General features: G+C 45.5%; 1 protein-coding gene across 5 annotated transcripts in view; it reads left to right on the top strand.

The window, feature by feature from the left end:
- The window catches only part of KCNQ5 (potassium voltage-gated channel subfamily Q member 5), a 583808-nt gene that overhangs the window by 479811 nt on the left and 83815 nt on the right, over nt 1-20182 (top strand). For 3 of the 5 annotated variants that reach the window (XM_060168259.1, XM_060168258.1, XM_060168257.1), the window contains exons 6-7: nt 6331-6441; nt 12165-12260. The exons of 1 other annotated variant lie outside the window; for it this stretch is intronic. In XM_060168259.1, coding sequence (XP_060024242.1) covers nt 6331-6441; nt 12165-12260 — 207 coding nt within the window. The remainder of the gene's footprint in view (nt 1-6330; nt 6442-12164; nt 12261-20182) is intronic. One more of the 5 variants, XM_060168260.1, reaches the window with a different exon arrangement.

Genomic DNA, 20182 nt, shown 5'->3' with positions numbered 1-20182 from the left:
ATGATTCCTTCAGACATGTAGAGGATTTGATGTCGGCCAGAGTTAGTCCCAGAATTCATGCTAAAAACCAGACAATCTTTCTCCAAGCGTTAGTATAGGAGGCTCTGCATTCAACAGGTTGTACAGCCCAAATATATGCCATGAGTTTCATCCCCCTGCAAAGTCTAAGAATAGGAAATGGTGCACATTTGTGGAAAGAGCTAAGATACCCTTGTCATTGATAACATCTGTTACCCTTCCGAGAATCAACCCTCCTCCCATCAGGTTCACCAGGACAAAATGTTTTCTTCCACCTCCTATAAGCTGTTGCTTTCTGACTTATCTGAGTCGGATAATTAACTGTATCTGCTGGTACAGTTAGTTAAAGTTGTGTTTCTTACCAATGCATTACCTGATGGTATCCAAGCCTTACTTTACTTCTAACCATTCAAGATTATTAACGACCAAGTGAAAACTGAGACACACATACCCCAGCCATTACCCCCCAAAACAGCCGAGTGGTTAATAACCTCTCCAAGTGCCACGCCTACCTTAAGGGCATTTACGGGCTATACTGGTTATAAGTCTCTGTGGGGAACTCTTTCCTAAGATGTCTGTTCCTTGAAAATTGTCACCGCACATGCGACTCTGGACACTTTTGCTCAGTATTTCTCCATAAGCACTGAGCACGTGCTGTATTGAAAAAACATGTATTATAGTCAGGAGACCAGGGTTCCAGCCCCATTGTTAGTGGAGGTGTGATATTAAGCAATTATTTATTATCTCTGTAAAACTGAGAAAAGAATAGTACCCAAACACAAAGTTGCTGTGTGTATTAAATGAGATTAGGCCATGTAGATGTACTTTATCAAGCACTAGACAGATGTTAGTCACCACTATTACTACATATTTGACCACAGTCCTGGAAGACCAGTATGGAATGCTAATGCCCTGAGCTCCCTGCCACAGCAGAGCCCAAATTTTATGATGCCACCAACACAGGAGTTTCTGATGTTTGGAGATCAAAAATCTTTCTGATGTACTAGTTCAAGGTGACCAAATTTCAAAATTGACTGTGCAGATTCTGTGACTACCCACTGTCTGAAACCGTATGCTCAGGAAGTGGCCCAAAGAGAAGAGAAGGGAAGAAAAGAGACTCGGAAGACGAGAAAAAGAGCAAAGAGGAGGGAAGGGGAAGGGGAGGGGAGGGGGGAACGGGAAGGGGAGGGGAGGGGGGGAAGGAGATTGTTGACAACTGTCAACATGAATCTTCTTCCCTTAAAGGACCCCCTTAGGAACCTTCATGCACTGTTGGTGGGAAGGTAAATTGGTGAAGCCACTATGGAAACCAGTATAGAGGTTCCTCAAAAACATTAAGACTGGGCTTCCTTGGTGGCGCAGTGGTTGAGAGCCCGCCTGCCGATGCAGGGGACACGGGTTCGTGCCCCAGTCCGGGAAGATCCCACATGCCGCGGAGCGGCTGGGCCCATGAGCCATGGCCGCTGAGCCTGTGCGTCCGGAGCCTGTGCTCCGCAACGGGAGAGACCACAACAGTGAGAGGCCCACGTACCGCAAAAAAAAAAAAAAAAAAAACCACTCTGAGCACTGAGCCACAAGGAGAACAGCTCAGACGTGTGATCGGAATGGAAGGCAGACGGAGAAGTGCAAAGTTATTGCTGTGACCAAACCATGACATTTCTCCTTCCCTTTATTATTATTAATAAACTACTGGAAAGGATTAAGCTATCTTAATTAAGATTAATCTTAATTAAGATTAAGCAGAACAGGTATAATAGATTAAAATCTTTCCCACGTATTTAAAATTAGGAACCTGTAATAAAATGGAGCCAGGAATGCTGCTTCTGCAATCTCAAGGAATTCCTTTGAGAATCCTCTACCCATACTGCTGGTGGCATCTGATTCACTTGGCTGCTGGGTTCTACTGCCAGTTCCCTCTCACAGCCTCACAGCCTGGGCCTTTCCTGTTCCAGGCCCTTTGCTCCGCACAGGTGACCCTCCTTTGTCCTTCACTGTTGACGGGAACTGGCCTGAGTTTCCCAGCCCTGCCCTCCTCTCACACGGCCAAGGCCAACCCTCCACCATGTCCTTCACCCTATGTCCCTCCTCCTTGGGTACCCCCCCATCATAAAGCTGCCACCCTCCCCTCCTCAGCCTCGGCCTCTCTGCAGACAGGCACAAGCACATCCTAGAAAGCACCCACTCACATCAGAGATTTCCAGGAGTTCTGGCCCCATGTTTCTCACTCTGTCGCCAATGTTCTGGAAAGAATACTTTATTTATTTACTAAATATTTATTGAGTTCCTCTTACTCTGGAGGCAAACATCATGCTGGATGTTAGAGAGACAACAAAGAGTAAAGACACGGTCCCTCCTTCTAGTAGAGGAAATAAGGACCCCTCCCCAGAGGAAAGTAGAGCAGTAGTACACTACCCCTCATGATAAGTGCTGACAGGAAACGAGCAGGACAGAGAGAGACCAGAGGCCGCCTGTGGACAGTGGCCAGGGGAGGCCTCTCTGAGGACAGAGTGTTTTGGATAACACCTGAAGGATGAGAAGGAGCCCCGGGAAGACTGGGGGCTGAGGGAGCAGAGTGTGCAAAGGCCCTGTGGCAGGATAGCCTGGCCCATCGGAGGAGCTGAAAGGACACTGTAGTTAAAGTGCAGTGAGCAGGGGGGGACCAGGGAGACCTCGGAGACTTGGGCAGAGACCAGGTCACGAGGTCCGTAGCTAGGAGCTTAGAATTTATTCTGAATTTGGTGAATAGCCATTGCAGGGTTTTTAGAGAGGAGTAAGAAAATGATAGCCCTTGCAGGTGTGCAGAGAAGGAACTGAGAGAGGCCAGAGCAAAAGTAGAAAGAGCAACTGAGAGACGGCGGCTCGTGATGCACAGGAGCCAGGACAGGGGCAGCCTCAGGGTGCATGGTGACAAGTGTGCAGGCAGGTGTGGTGTATACACGACGGTGCTACTCAGCCACGAAAACGAGGAAACCCTGTCATCCGCGACCACGTGCATGGACCTTGAGCACTAAGTGAAACAAGGCAGACAAAGACAGACACTGTGTGATCTCACTTATATGTGGAAGCTTACCAAAAAAAACCACGGAAAGAGATGGTATTTGTGGCTACGAGAGGGGCGGGGAGTAGAGGAAGGTGGTCGAAAGGCACCAACTTCTAGTTATAAGATAAACTAGTACCAGGGATGTTAGTACCACATGGTGACTGTAGTTGACATTCCCATGTGATATACAGGAAAGCTCAGAGAGTAAAGCCTGAAAGTTCTCATCACTCTTTTCTTTCTCTGCATCTCTATGAGATGATGGATGTTCACCAACCCTGCTGTGGTCATCATTTCACAGTACGTGTCAATCACACCGTCATGCCGTACACCTAAACAGTGATGTATGTCAACCATTCCTTAATAAAACTGGAATAATTATCGTCTAAGAAAAAAAAGAGGCTGCTCTAGCAGCCCAGTCTTCAGTGGTGGCCGTGATGACAGAGAGAAGGCAGTGAGATTGGGGAGATCAAAGCAGCGGAACCTGCTGAGGTATTCAGAGAGACACCTGTGGGGAGGGAGAGGCAGCAGTGCCCCAAGGCTTCTGGTTGAGCAGCACGGTGGTCAGTGGGGCTCTCGACCAGGAGGGGGTGTCATCGGGGGAGCGACGGGTTTAGGATGATACAATTTCCGTTTTAAACATGTTCAGTTTATTTTTTTTATTTGTTTCACATTCTTTAATTCACAACACCTGCTTTTATTTTATTTTACTTTATTTATTTTTTTGGCCATGCAGCATGCGGGATCCTAGTTCCCCGACCAGGGATCCAACCCGCGCCCCCTGCAGCAGAAGCGTGGAGTCTTAACCGCTGGACCACCAGGGAAGTCCCTAGACATGTTCAATTTAAATGACTGTGCAGCATCCCAACAGAATACCCGCTGCAGATGTGTGAATCCAGAGCTCAGAAGAGTGGTCTGGCCTGGAGGTAGAAACTCAGTGTGTTCAGCATAAAAATGGTATTTATACCCATGAGAGTGTTTCACGTCACTGGGGAGGAGAAAGAAAGGAGGGGAGAGGGGGAAAGGAAAGTTACAGAAGAATAGAATTTTTTTTTTTATATAGTTATTTCATTTACTTATTTTTGGCTGCGTTGGGTCTTCGTTGCGGTGCGCGGGCTTCTCGTTGCAGTGGCTTCTCGTTGCGGAGCAAGGGCTCTAGGTGCACAGGCTGCAGTACTTGCAGCACGCAGGCTTCAGTAGTTGTGGCACACGGGCTCAGTAGTTGTGGCTCACGGGCTCAGTAGTTGTGGCTCGCAGGCTCCAGAGCACAGGCTCAGTAGTTGCGGCGCACAGGCTTAGTTGCTCCGCAGCAGGTGGGATCTTCCCGGACCAGGGCTCGAACCCGTGTCCCCTGCATCGGCAGGCGGATTCTCAACCACTGCGCCACCAGGGAAGTCTCGAGAAGAACAGAATTTTTAAAAGAGAAAAAGACCCAGAAGCAAAGCTTAAGAATCCAGTATTTGGAGGTGGTCTGGGGTAGGAGGAACCACATAAAAGGAGCCGCCAAAGATGTAAAAGGAGAAGCACAGAAGTGAGGAGAGAGGAGAGGGTCTAGGGAGCGGTGGCCAGCTGAGCCGAGCGCTCTGGATCACAGAGCGCCTCTTCTTCCACCATTTCTGCCTCTCAAATAATTGGCCCTCCTTTAGAGCCCGGGGAGGACAGCCTGCCCCAAACTGCCGCTGTTAGACATCAACAGTGACTCCTGTCTCTGTGTCCACATCTTTTCTCAGTCCTCATTCTCCTTGTTCTCCCTGAGCCTGTGGCATCAGGGCTCACCTGGTCCTCTGTGAAACTCTCTTCATTGAGTTTCCGTTTCTGTAACCCATTCCCAGTCCTCCTACTTTTGAAAAACTGTATTCTCCTCTGACTTTCCTTTCCCCTCCATCCCTTACATGTCTGTCTCCTGAGGAAGTGCCCTCGGCCCCTCCTTTGCACCCTTTGCAACCTCATTTCTTCACAGAGCTTAGAGTCACTCGGCGCCCTATTCCAAAACCCAGATTTCATGCCAACCTCAGTCTCTCTCAAGACTCAAGCTCTCCTTCTTAATTCGTTGCTCAGACATAGATCAGCGTCATACTGATAGTTTAAAAACCCTCATTTGAAAGCCACTCGTCTTCTTTGCTCCAAACCCTCCTCTTTCTCATTATCATATTTCTATTTATGGGGCAATCATCTTCCCAGCTGAAACTTTCCAGTCATGTAGATTTCGTCTTCGCCTTCCTCTCAGACATGCTTCTAGTGAACTTCCTCAGCTCATCTCTTTACTCTCCACCCCGTATTGTCCCACTCCCGCTGTTCCGGTTCAGTTGCCCCATCATTCTGCCAAATCAGGCAGAACCTCGTCGGTCCTGGAGCGGAGCCAGGGTTTTGTTCTAAGGCACATGGGCAGCCCCTGGAGCACTTGACCATTGGGGAGACACGACCCAGGGATCATTTTTCAAAGACACTCCCTGGTCCAGCTTCAGCATAGCTGGTTAGCCTCCTCTTCAGACCCACCGTGCTCCGGCCCAACTGAACACACGTTCCAGAACCCACGCTGTTTATTTCACTGCTGTGCAGCTGGTCACCTGTTTCCCCTCCCTAGATCACTCTATCATTTCTGCCTCTCAAAATATGACCCCTCCTTCAAAGCCTGGGTATGATGACATCTTCCCAACAAAGCTGCTTCAACACCCCCAAGCTGGTAATAATCTCTTCTTTGAATTTGAGCAGCAAATTATTTTGTGCATTCATCATAATACCTGTCTTGCCCTATTTTGCGTTTTAATGATTTGTGTGTGACATATCTCCCCTCTTATGCCATAAATATCTCAGGACAGGAACTATGCACCTCTCATTTTTGTTCCACTACAAATCAAAACACATACCTTGCACACACCAGACCTTCAGGAAATGCCCGCCAAAGAAATAAATGGACAGCCTGAATTAACATAAACTATTGTTTTGTGTACTGATCCAGTCCCAGATCCATAGTGCTGTCGTTTCTGTATCATTGATGGTTATCCACTTACTATATAATATAGCCTTTCTTTGAATGCACTTAGAAAAGATGGAAAACTGTGTTATAAGGGAGGAACAAGTATGTAGGCTATTCCCTTCCTTAAACAACGAGAAGTTCTGTTATGCGTCATGGAAAATTAAAGCACAGTAATAAAATGCACCAACCAGACTGGTTGAATGATGATTCAGTGGAAACGTTGCTTTGCCTCCTGTTCATGGGTCCTGACTTTCCTCTCAAGTACTTAAGCTGCACGTCCTATTTATTTTGTTTTTAGATAACATTGACCACAATCGGCTATGGAGACAAAACCCCCCTGACCTGGCTGGGAAGGCTGCTCTCTGCGGGCTTTGCACTCCTGGGCATTTCTTTCTTTGCACTTCCTGCTGTGAGTATCTTTGCAAAACTTAAGCACTTTCAGTTGGATCTTGGAGGTTTATTAGCACGAGCTTTCACAAAACCGTATGCCCTAGAACATAGCTCTATCGTTTACTAATATCATTTTTCTGATGTAATGTTGACTTTTCTATATGTATCTAGTTGGATAATTTACAAAATACAGTCTTCCCTCGGAGTCGCTTAACCCGAGAGTCTTACACCAGCTGAGGCTTTAGGACCAAATGATAATTCAGGCAACACCACCTCTCAGTCAACAGGCTACTAGTACATTGAAACTATGTGTAAAGATTTAAAGATATCCTCCTCTTAAACTGACGGCTCCCATTAGGTGCATAAGGCGTGCACTCCTGAAGAGATGCATGTGCCCACGTGGAGTAGCTACCTCTCAGGGCTACTTGAGTGAAAAGCGTACGAATTTAAAGGGTTTTTATTAATGTGTCAGGTGATTTATTCCTTGTGTCATCATTGACTTTTGCTAACAACCAGTTTCCTATCAGAATGAAGAACACATTTCCCTTCTCTTAAGCTTCTGATTATTGTCTCCATACTGGATGAAGCCTTCCTTTCTGATTGTTTTATCCTCTTGTGTCTTCAAAGGCACTTGGTCAGAGTACTACCACTTGCCCCGCTCCCCAAGAGCTCGCTTTTGGCTTCCCCTTGTTGGAGAGGAGCCAACGAGCAGGACTGTGAGAGCCATGGCCGCTGTCCCGCTTGAGGAACAGCAGCCTCAGTCTTGCCGCAGACACAGGCTGGCTCATGTCACAGCCTCTGCTGCAGAGGCCCCGGGGCAGCCCTCCCAGGAGCCAAGGGGGTGGGGCCTTCAGCACCACAGCCTGTAGCTGCCGGGGCTCCCCCTCTGCCTGGGACCTCTTGTCCTTCCCGTGGCCAGAGCTCAGCTCCAGACTGACCAGCTGGTTGCACCCCGGACCAACCAAGGTCAGAGAAGGGTCCCAAGAGACCACGCGAGAGCACGGGCATCAGACCCCACTTTGAAACCGGGTTTGTCATGTACTGCCCATATGTGACTGTGTTGGTTTGCTAGGGCTGCTGTAACAAGGCATCACGGACTGGTTGGCTTGACTTAAACAACAGAACTTTATTGTCTCGTAGTTCTGGAGGCTGGAAGTCCAGGATCACGGAGCTGGCAGGGCCGGTTCTTCCTGAGGGCTGCAAGGGAGGATGTGGCCAGGCCTCTTCCAGGGCTCGTAGACGGCCGTCTGAGCACTGTGTCTTCACATCGTCTTCCCTCTGCCCATGTTTGTGTCCAGGTTTCCTCTTAAAAGGACACCAGGGGGGCTCCCCTGGTGGCTCAGGACTTAAGAATCTGTCTGCCAGTGCAGGGAACACAGGTTCGAGCCCTGGCCCGGGAAGATCCCACATGCTGCGGGGCAACTAAGCCTGTGCGCCACAACTACTGAGCCCACGTGCCACAACCACTGAAGCCTAGAGCCCGTGCTCCACAACAAGAGAAGCCACCGCAATGAGAAGCCCGCACACCGCAAGGAAGAGTAGCCCCCCCTCGCCGCAACTAGAGAAAGCCCACGTGCAGCAAGGAAGACCCAACGCAGCCAAAAATAAACTAATTAATTAATTAATTTTATAAAAAGGACACCAGACATACTAGGTTAGGGCCCACCCTAATGAGCTCACTGTAACTTGATCACCTTCGTAAAGACCGTTTCTCCAAATAAGGTTACATCTGAGGTCCTGGTGATTAGGACTACAGCCTATGAATTTTGGACACAAGTCAGCCCGTAAGAGAAACCCTGAGTACACTTCTTTATCAGTATCAGGTAGGAAAAATGATCACACCCAGAGAAAATCTGTTAAGACCAATGACGTAAGTCAGGTGCTTGTCACAAAGAAAATTTTCATGATGTGTGTGTTTTCTGCTGTGACAAAACGAAGCAGAGTCCAAAAAGCGCCTCACTTGTCCAGAGTCAGCGGAATCTGGCAACCTCAGCAGTTCAGACCAGAATTCAATTCTCTGCCCAGCAATTCAGTGGGCAGAGACCCACTCAATAACCAGATTCCCTACAGGAGAATACCTTTAGAAACAGTAAAATGTAGTCTTGCGCTCTTTTCCCAAAATAATGGCACAAAAGATCTGCCTCTGTTGTGTTTATACTTATCCTGAGGCCACACGTATAACAACCCGTGTGATCCCTCGAAGAACTACAGGCAGGGAAGGAGGCCCCCTTCTGGGCTGTTCCCCGCTCTGGGCTGCTCCCATGGGCACCCGTGTATGCGCCGTCCTCCCAGGAGAGCCTCGAGGCTCGTTCATAACCTTTGCTTAATTTAGAGAAAAGTCTGGTAAACTGAACTCTGTGCTTTCACACCTCTGAGGATTATAGACAGCAATGTAGAATTACGGTGATAGAACACACATTAGACCAGGAAGAGGTAACAGCAAGAGAGGGAAAAGAAAAGGGTAAGAAGTGAGCAGACATAAGTGTTCAAAGGTGAAAAGACCTGGGCCACTTGGCCTGAAGGTCAGCCCACCTCAGTGAGACCCCCTGACTCCATCCTGAGACCATGGACCATCACAGGAGGTTCAGCTGTGTGGCTCTTAGGTTAAGGGTCAGAGACTAAGTGGCCATTCTTGTAAAGGTTTCCCAATGAAGTGATTACAATTTTATATGCAAATTAAATTAATACATGTTGGAGATCTGAACATCTTGCTTGCATAGAACACGCCCTAACAGTGCCAAGCAAAGTAGACTTCACCATGGATCTTTTTACTGCAGCCTCATGTTAGGTACTGAGTTCTTACTTGAATGAAAGACTCAGTGGCTCCCGCTTTTAAATAAAACAAGGTGGCTGGAAATGCCGTTATGTCTTGTGCACCCGCGGGCTGGCAGGGGTGTCAGATGGAAATTAGGAGAACATGTTGGCATTTTGCTAAGAAAAGTCAGAGGTGGATTGTGGCCCATCCCTGTTTGAGGTCCTTCTACCCAGGAAACCGAGGACCAAGAAAGAGAAGCTCCTTTCCCTATCTTTTCCTCAAAGCAGAAGGACTCTCGCACACATCACAGAGCCACACAGACCAGCAACTCCACCAGGGGTCCCCTTCCCTGAGACCCCTGCCCAACCTCGCCCTGCGGGGCAGGCCTTTCTCCACCTGCGGAAGCCCCTTACCTCCTGCTGAGAGGATCTTTCTGTCTAGCCTGTTCACCAAGTGCAGGACTGGAGGGTACAGATAGGCTCTTCTAATCTGGAAGGGAGTATGTTTTAACTATAATTAAACAAGGGATAAATATTTTAAATACTGACCAATACGTGTTTCCTTTTTATTTGGTGTTTATGTAGCACTTCTAAAACTTAAAACCTCAAAATTTAAGTTATCTGATCTTAGGAAATGAATTAAGACAAAAATCAATTTCTGAGACTTTGTATCTATCAGTATGGATACTGGAAGGAATAGCACATAAGTTATATTTACATGTATGTACTTACATAACTTACAGGATATATTTATATGTAACATAACAGGCTTTATTTTACCAGCCTTGTGTTTCTGTTTCTGAGCTGGGAACGGAGGGAGGTGGGACAGGATTGGACAGCAGCCGTAAGAAGACGACGAGCAGAGCTAGTGCAGTGACTGCTGTAATGGACAGTCTGGCTCAGGAGACATGCAGCCGACATTTGCCATCTACTAGCGAATGTTTCTAAGCACCGCCAACGTGATTTTCACCACATTTTAGTTTGTTTGGCAGGTGCTAAGTTTGTGCTATGTAGGGCCTGGCCTGTCTTCATTTTCCAAAAGGGATCTAACTCTGAACTTCATATTTACATAATGAATGCTCAAAAATGGTAGCTATTGCTGCTAATTCAATGCCTACAAAATCTAAATTATGCTTCCTGTGAGTGGATTATACACATCTATGCATATAATATGAATACATAATATACATAATATAAATATACGCTATAAATTCTGCTGTTTCATAGTCTCTTGCATGTTTAAACTTCATGAAAAATGACATTAAAAGGAAAATACTTAAACTTTTCCTTAATGCTGTTAAGGAGCAGCAAGAAATTTGGGAGTTATACGTAACTAAGAGTTGATTTGGATTTGCAAACAGAATGCCATTTTTATAACCTCTGAATGGAGGGAGATGTTGTCTAAATGTACAAATAAGATCCTATAGACCAGGTTTTCGTAGAGCTTGGTATGTTCAGTCACAGCCTGGATGAGGTGAGAACCTCAGGTCAGGCTGCACAGCACAGTCACTAAGGGAGTGAGATGGAACAGACCTCAGACGCCATCCCTCATCTCACAGCGCAGCCCCTCATCCTGACCGATGGGGGAGTCGGTCACTGCTCATTAATAACAAGACTGTCGTCGTGTAACTGCATTTTAAACAGAATTGTGTTATTTATTATCTGGTCATTGTCACCGAGGTACTCAGAATTGTGGAATCTCAGGATGAGAAGGAAGGTTAAAGGTTACCTAGAGCCCCAAAATGTCCTCGCCAAGTTTTCATCCACTGAGACCTAACACCTCCCAAGGACTAGACCCATCACCCCTTTGAGCAGCCTGTACTATCTTTGAGTGACTTCAAACATGTGAAGAAAAGGGAAATAGGCAATCCTTACCTGTGGCAAATACTGAATTAGAGCTTATAAAATGCCCGGCTGTATGTAACCTAAGGGTTAGACTCCTTGAAGTTTAATAAGAAGCTAATAATTTATAGCTAGCAACTAAAATCCCAGACTTGAAAGCAGAGGGGCTCCGCGTCCCACACCAATAAAGTGGAGGCTTAGAGACAAAGCCCAGAGACTGAACTGAGCAAACTCCAAAGCCAGCCTCAACTCAAGGGTGAGACGAAGCATCTTGATTCCACAAATTTAGACCAAAGCAAACTGAAAAGAGGGGCCATATTTCGGCAGATGGAGACAGCAGAAGGAAGCAAACCAGCAAAAGCTAGCATAAACCCAGAAGGGACTGCTCACCTACCAACCCCCAGATCTGACAGGTGAGCCAGGGCCAGGAAGGCAAGCCAGGCTCAGAATGTGCCGTTAAGACTCAGGTAGACAAGAAGGTGCTTTGCATCGACCTGTGTTCTTGTCTTTACTGGACAGACACGCAAAATGGCAAACCTTCGACGTCTCCAAAACTGAGTGTGTGTCTCATCTGGACAGCTGTCCTTCCCCACTGTTACTTTCCTTTGGTAGGTGTAGAATTATAGCATCACTGAGGATTAACCTCGAACACTCCCTCCCCCACCATTTCGTGAATGGAAAGTATAAAATCAGGTAGTGTCGTCAAAGTGCTAGGAAAGCTCCCATGTCCACATCCGCGAGACAGTAACAGCCCCAAGTTCTAATCCCCCTCTGTACACCACTGGATAGGACCATTCTCTCTGACTTAGGCGTAAAGAAATGCCACAGAGAAGGCCACGCAAAATCATTTTTTAAAATAGTGATTTTTATTTGGAATTGTGGTGGCTCCTCTTACCCCGTGAGAGACCGTAGGGCCTGGTGACTTCCGGAAGGGCAGATGTCCTTCTGCTTCCTGCCCAGCGGCTTGCCGTTGGCCGATGTGTTATAGTAGAGGAAATCGTGTTTGTTTTAATGAGTTTAGGGACAGGTTGCCTACTGTTCACCTTTTCACAGACTCTTCTTAGAGGGTTTTTTTTAAATACTTGTATTACTTAATGGTGTTTGGGGGAAAGAAGTTTTCAGCGCTATTTCCGTATTTTGTTGCAGGGCATTCTTGGCTCAGGTTTTGCATTAAAAGTACAAGAACAGCACCGCCAGAAGCACTTTGAGAAAAGAAGGAACCCAGCTGCCAGCCTCATCCAGGTAAACGTCAGTGTACCGGGAAGACGGCAACACCTGTTTCTGCAGGCGCCGGGTCGTGGGCCGGTCCCTCTGTGCCCTTGCTTAGGGGAGCTGCTCTTTGGTTTTGTTTTTAAAAGCGAAGCTGGAACTTAATGTACAGTCTTAGATTTGGTCAAGTGCTCCCCACTCCCAAACAGAAAAAAATACTATGTATTTTCAGCCAGTGGTCCACACTTTGTTTGGATTAACTAACGGCAGCAGCAGAGCTATGCCGGGGTCAGCAGTCGCGTCGCTCCTGGGATGACCTAGTATGTGTCATGCATTACTTGGTGAAAGATCATTGCTCATTCAGTGATGGAGCAGAACACAGTATCGGTGCCTGCCTTGCAGTTACCGTCTGCTGCCCGATGTGTGCCGCCGTTCTGAGGAACAACGTATTTGTTTAGAATGTCAGGGTTTAGTACTCGTGGAATCACTTTTAATGCCACCTAGAGCAATAACTGGAAATTCTTATTTTAAGAGCTGGAATTATGGAATACATCGATGTTTGAGCGTATGAAGTAGTAAGCATATTGTTTGAAGCTAACTCATAATACATAGGTTGTTCAGCATTTAATCTTTGTTTCAGTAACTCAGGATTTGCTTCAGCAGTAAAAGGAACGCTTCTCCTTCTGTCATCCATACCCTTTGGGGGTAGAGCCACCCTAGAATCACAAAATATGTTTTCCTCTAGATCCATGCTGTGAGTTCGTATTTAGTTATAGACAAGATGATTATGTAACATCCCTCCATGCCAGGCAGTGGATGCCCCAGACCTGCAGAACCAGAGGGCTCAGGGCGGTGACTGAGGTTCCTGCTACAGTAGCAGGCCCGTTGTTCCCACGCACCTTGCAGGTTCCAGTCGGGGGTGGAGGGCAGCAACCACGACACAAGACTCCGCAGCCTCTGCCTGTGGCCACAGGGTGGGGGGAGGCGGGGAGGGGCTACATCGGAAAGGAGACCCCTTTGTATCTGTGACTAAATGAGGGTGTTAGTGTTTAGAGCAAACTGTTCTGTGACTCCTGACCATTGCGCATCACGTGTAATGCACACCACTGAGAGGCTCTTGTTTTAAAATTTCCGGGTTTTAAAGGGGCGCCAAAGATAAAGTAAACTTTGTTTTCCTGAAGGAAAGATCCCTGAGTCGTAGGAGTTTAAGATCTGAGGCCGAATGACAGGGCCATGACAGGGACGTCACGCACGCCGGGGTGCACACAAAATGCCCCAACAGAGAGCCTCCACCCTTTGGCGCTTCTTAACTGCTTATGAGGTGTCCCCACACTTCTGTTTTTATCTTTCAGTTGCTCTTTAACGTATTCATCTTTCCGTTCTGGAAGAATGCTTTCCAGCCTGTGAATGCAGAGCTACTCCCTGGGTTCCTTGCATGCATTCGGGCAGCAAGCCCTGTCCACACAGGGAACCAGTGGTACACCTTACACATACCTAGGCTGCCTGCTCTCAGGGGCGTGACTGTGCTGTTGGCATGGATACAGTTCAAACTTATTTAATATCCTCGCGAAATTGTTTACTAGCTTTTTGTACTGTATGTTTTCTCAATCAGCATGTACTCAAAGTACAACCACTTCTGTGTACAGATCCTCGATATTTCTGGGTATAAAAGGGGACTGCATCAAAAAAATCTTAGACCATTGGCCATCCTGTTGGAAAGTGAGCCCTTTGAGGAATTTCTGAGGCGTGGATCCCTTGTGATGACACAGAGCTTCCAGCTCTGCTGCCCAGAACAGTTGCCAAGAGTTGCAGGTGGCTGTTTACATTTAGAAATTCAGTTCCTGGGAGGCACCAGCCACATCTCAGGTGTTCAGTAGCTCTACACGGCTACTGGCTATCCTACTGCACAAGACAGATACAGAGAATAATAGGAGGGACTTTCTGATCTATCTCATCATTATTAACTACCAAATTGTGCCAAAAAAAAAAAAATTTCCAATTGAACGTGAAAACAGATTACCATTCCTCCAGGCAGTCTTTGGACCAGAGGCATTTATACCAACAGCCTCTGGCCAACAGCCAAAGCAAGGCAAGGCCTTCCTGAGCCGTAAAAAGTGAAGAGGCTGATTGTAAAGTTTACTTAAAGATCTAGATTTTTATTTTATGGAACTGAGTTATGTAATATATATTGTGATCAATAATTGAACTTGTACCAAGGTAGGAAACTGTGGAGTGAAATCATTAATTTTTTTTTTTACTTAAAACTCTAACTTATGTGTTGTTCTGAACAAAAAAGAATATAAAATGAAAGGCTTGAAACGTTCAAGAATACCTTTAAATCTAATCATAGTTTCATTAATTACCAATTTAAAAAGTGATTGTTCCTCTGTCCAAATGCAATTTATTAGACATAAGAATAATGATATAATTATTAAATGTATTCATTGTTTTTCCTTGCTGTAACCCATAGCCAGAAGTCAGGACTTTAAGCTTTAGATTATAGATGTTTATTTTAAGGATGCTTTAGATTAAACAACAAGCCTCATTTGCTGATCCATGCATTTTCTTACCCAATAAAACTGCCTTGGTTTGCTGATCACACAAAGCATCAAGACCAAGGCCAGTCTCGTTTGTTTGGAGCCAGAGCCGCTGTCTTTGTAGAGGGCGCTGGAGATGCCCAGATTGCTTTGTCGTTCAGTCGGTGAGACAACTAAATTAACCAGCATTTCAGGGTTTTAGGGAAAAGTTTGAAACCCCAGCAGCTTGCAGTAAACTCAGTTGTGTCAACATCTTTGCATGATTCATTTACATTAACTTTTCCTTTCAAGCGGAGCAGTCTAGGAAAAGAAAGCAGCCCTCAGTAACGTTGTGGATACGTGCCCCAATGTCACCACTTTTATTGATAATGCCTAAGACTTGCGAAGTGCTTCTATTCACAAGTGTGCAGAGTGTTTCTGCTACATTATGTCCCTTGATCCCCAGGACAAGCCTAGGGACTTGGCAAGAGGTAGGACTCAGGTCCCTGGTGTCGGAATCTGAATCCAGCACTCGAAGCCTCATATATACATCACTGAAGCTGGGGATTAGCATTTCAAGATCCTTCAGAAGTTCTGTGTGAGCGGTTTCCTTCTAGAGAGGCTGGTCCAGTTCAGGGTGGAGCCAGGGTGCTTTATTGGAAACAGAAACAGGGGAATTAAGTACAAGTGTGTGAAATGAATGCTGACAGGTGGGCTTATTTTCCTGAGGGAAGAGAGTAGAAGATGCTGCTCTGGGGAAATTAGTTGGCCCAAAAGAAAAACAAATTATGGGGCTTCTCTGGTGGCGCAGTGGTTGAGAGTCCGCCTGCCGATGCAGGGGACACGGGTTTGTGTCCTGGTCTGGGAAGATCCCACATGCCGCGGAGCGGCTGGGCCCGTGAGCCGTGGCCGCTGAGCCTGTGCGTCCGGAGCCTGTGCTCCGCGACGCGAGAGGCCACAACAGTGAGAGGCCCGCATACCGCAAAAAAAAAAAAAAAAAAAAAAAACAAATTATGTATTGAAACTTCGGCTTCCTCTAGTGAAAGAACTGAGCCTTCCAAAGTGAGGCCACTAAAATAAACTCAAGCCACATATACAGAGCTTATACAGCCTTTGTAGTAATGCTTTAATCATGAATAAGGACAGATTCAGAAAAAAAAAATTCCTAGATGTGGAAAACATGAGAGCAGAAAAAGAAGAAAACAGAAAAGGAGATAAAACTGTGAAAATCTCCCCCAAAATAGAATAAAAAGGCAGAGATGGAAAATAAAACAAAAAACAGTAGGAAAGTTGGATGACACTTCCAGGAGATCAAATATTCAGCCAACAGAAGTACCTCAAAAAGAATACAGGGAAATTAAGTGTGGAATTTTATCAAATAAGTAGTATATTCCGGTTCCCCAAAAATGAAGGGCAGGAGGGGCCACAGTAAAAGGCCCCCCAAGGACCCAGCACTGTGAACAAAAAGCTTCACACTGAGGACGCCCTTGTGAAATATGGGAACTCCTGAAAGAAGGGATCCTAAATGCTTTCTGAGCAGAACATACCCAAAGGGTCCAGAATCTGCATTGCATGGATTTCTCATTGGTAAACTTAAAATTAGAAGAAGACAGTGGAACAATACTTTCAAAATTATGGAGGAAAATTATCTCCAACCTAGAATTCTATATTCAGCCAAATTATTCATGGCGTATGGGAGTAACATGAAGACTCTTTCAGATATGCAAAACCTCAAAACTTACCTACCATTTCCCCATACTCAGGAAGCTAATATCACATCTTCTTTATCAATGCATCTACCGATGGGCACTTGGGTTGCTTCCGTATCTTGGCTGTTGTGAATCATGCTGCAGTGGCCATGGGGGTGCAGATAGCTTGTTTTCATTTCCTTTGGATAAACACAGAGGTGGGACTGCTGGATTATATGGCTGTTGTATTTGTAATTTTCTGAGGAGCCTCCATGCTGTTTTCCCTTGCAGTATATATACACAGTGGAATATTATTCAACCATGAGAAAGAAAAAGTTGCTATTTGCGACACACGGATGGACCTTGTTATTATGCAGAGTGAGAGAACCAGACAGAGACAGACAACTATTGCATGGTCTCACTTAATGTAGAATCTAAAAAAATTTTTAAGTCAACCTCCTAGAAACAGAAGCAAAAAGTGGTTGCCAGGAGCTGGAAGGTGGGGGAAATAGGGTAAAAGGGTACAAACTTTCACTATGAGATGAATACGCCCTGAGGCTGTAATGTGAAACGTGGTGACTATAGTTGATAACAGTGTTGTATAATTGAAATCTGCTAAGACTGTAGAACTTAAATGTGCTCACACCAAGAATAGGTACATGTATATGTATAACTGAATCACTTTGCTGTACACCTGACACTATCACAACATTGTTAATCAACTATACTCCAATATAGCAATAAAATAAAAAGTCTTTAACAATGCATTTCAAAAAATAACCCAAAACAAACAAGCAAAATGTTCTCACACCAAAAAACAAACAAGCAAATAAATACGTGAGGTGATGGATGTGTTAATTACCTAGATGGGGGGAACCCTTTCATAATGTGTACATATATTAAATCACCATGATGTAAGCTTAGAAGATCTCACAACTGTATATAGGTCAGTTATACCTCAATAAAGCTGAAATGGAAAAAAAGGAAAAGAAAAACAGGAGAAGCTACTTGGGTAGAATTAATCCTCCAAAACAAAGAGATGAACCCAGAAAGGAAGGAGACGTGGTGTCCCGGGAACAAGAGATCCCACCCAAGGAGGAGTGAGGGGACCTCCAGGCTGTTGCTGAGGGGCAGTCCCAGGGCCAGAGATGCAGGCCGGAGAGCAGAGAGCCGGAGGGAGGGTGGCAAGGAGACACAGCTTTCGTGATGTATCTGACAAGTGGGATTTTAGAGTTCTGTTGGAGAGTTCAGGCATGTTTTCCTCCTAGGTACATAAAGGCAAATCAAGACATTAAAATAGGGCAATACTAGCTCCAAGAAAAACCAAAATAAATTACACGGGAAAGAAAAAGGTAGTCAGTGGTACATCACATTGCTGAGCTGGGAACAGTAGTTATGGGGTCAAAGTAATGCAAACACTAAGTAGTGTTCACTAACTAAACACTTAACTAAAAGTTAACTAAAATTTACTAAAAACTGTTGGTAGGATGAGATCAGGGGAAGGTGTGTACATGGCTATGTCACTATCTTCCATGGTAAGAAAATGAAAAACCCCAAAGAAATATGAGAACAATCCTTAAAAATAAGGATTCTTAAAATTAGAAACAGAAGCTATAAAAGTTGAAGGGGTTGCCACTGAGGAACAAAAATGAGTGAGAAGTAAAGTGGGGAAAGCGATATTACTGGTTTTCACCCTAAACCTTTTCATTCTCCGGCTTCTTAAATTCTGTACCTTGAAAAACATCATTCCATGTTGGTTCTACCTTTGGATGCTCAGCTGGAATTAAGGTTTCCAGAAAGGGTCAAATGCGCCATAGCTGTAACGCTCCAGACAAGGCAGACTAAATACTCCCTGAAGTAACTATACTGACATTGCGCTTATAGCTCTAGACCAAAGTGTGAACTTGTTCGGCTACCTTGAGCACCAGGGTTGCAGAGTAAATGGTGAATTCGGCTTTCCTGTTGCTTTTTGGTGACTTTTCCTTGGGAGTGTGTGTGCCATGTAAATGAAATCCCTCTGGGCACTTTCTCTCGCCAACCACTGTGTGATTTTAGCTTCAAGTAGAGGAACGTTGGCTCCTCGATCACATGGTTGTGGCCTTGGGTTCAGCTTCCAGAAGCTGAGGGAGAACTGAGGCCAGGACAGAGTGATTAGAGGGTGAGAATAATAGGTACCCGCTCCACTGCCACTCGACTGCGGACTGGTATCAGCCCTGAGGGAGATGCCACTTGCCCTCTGCTCCTAACGAAGGGAATAAGAGCTTAGCTGTTGAGATCAATGTGATAGAAAAAGAGCAAGAAGCCAGATCTCATTGTTAAGAAAATTTTCAATTTTCTAAGCATGGCCACTTCTGCCCCCAGTTCTTTATAACTTTGGCAGGTAATGTCTTGGTCCCATTTTTGTCGTATTGTTGTTTGGGATTTTTTTCCCCTGATATCCAATAATGCCCAGGCCTGCTGTGTGCTGCTCACTTCTACGTGAGTCCTGCCTCCACAGTACCCAAGTCCACATATATCTGGTGCCTTCTATTAAAGTTGTTTAATTAAAGCAGCACTGGCGGGGCTCTGGCCTTCACTACAGAAGAAGCTGCGATAATAAACCCATGTGTCTTTATTGATTACTCTGAATCACTCTGTAGATTGTGAGTGCACAGCACTTGCCAAAACTAACATTTCAGGATGATACGATGACAACTGCTTTGTTCTCTGTAAGATGCCAAGATGCTTAGCGTACGTTCTGAGGGATTTGTAGGTTCAGCCAACGTGAGCCGTGTGATGAAGGCTCCAGGCAAGGAAGCTGGCTTCAATTATTTAAACCTTCCTTAATAATATAAAAACCCTCAGGTCCTACCATATATCTTCCTAGTTTTTTATATCACTTCTTGAACATCTTATTGAAGTATAAGGTGCGTAGGGAATGCAGCACAGACCCTAGAAAACTGCGCTGCAGTTGTCACCAGCAGCCGGTGGTCAGCACCCCATGCACCCTCGCTCCACCTCTGTCCCTGGGGCAGCCGCCCCGCTGCCTTCTAACTGCGGGGATTGGTTTCCCTGCTTTTGTCCTTTATGGAAGTGGCGTCACACCACAGGCACTCTTTTGTGTCTTGTCCCTCTCACACAGCAGTATTCGTGTAAAGCTCGTCCACACTGTTGAGTGTAGTTACAGTGGACTGTTCCTGTGTGCTGATCCACTGTGCTAGCAGTCCACAGCTCACCCATGTATGGGCCTGCGGACGGCTGCTTGAGCATTTCCAACTTTGGTTTATTAGGAGTACTGCTGTTTAGACACAGAAAACAAACCTATGGTTACCAAAGGGGAAAGGTACGGGGGAGGGATAAATTAGGAGTCTGGTATTAACATGTATACACTACTATATAAAAAATAACTAACAAGGACCTACTGTATAGCACAGGGAACTCTACTCAATACTCTGTAATTGTCTATAAGGGAAAAGAATCTGAAAAAGAATAGATATATGTATATGTATAACGGAATCACTTTGCTGTACACCTGAAACTAACACAACATTGTAAATCAACTATACTCCAATATTTAAAAAAAAAAAAAAAAAAAGGTAGTGCTGTTTAGACTCACAGATGGAGAGAACAACTTAGTGGTTACCAGTGGGGAGAGGGAAGAGGAAGGGGCAAGGTAGGGGTCGGGGATTAAGAGGTGCAAACTATTATGTATAAAATAAATAAGCTACAAAAATATATTGTACAACATGGGGATTACAGCCAATATAACTAT

The sequence above is a fragment of the Lagenorhynchus albirostris genome, chromosome 12, assembly GCF_949774975.1.
Source record: "Lagenorhynchus albirostris chromosome 12, mLagAlb1.1, whole genome shotgun sequence".
NCBI lineage: Eukaryota > Metazoa > Chordata > Mammalia > Artiodactyla > Delphinidae > Lagenorhynchus > Lagenorhynchus albirostris.
This window is presented reverse-complemented; position numbering and strand designations above follow the sequence as displayed.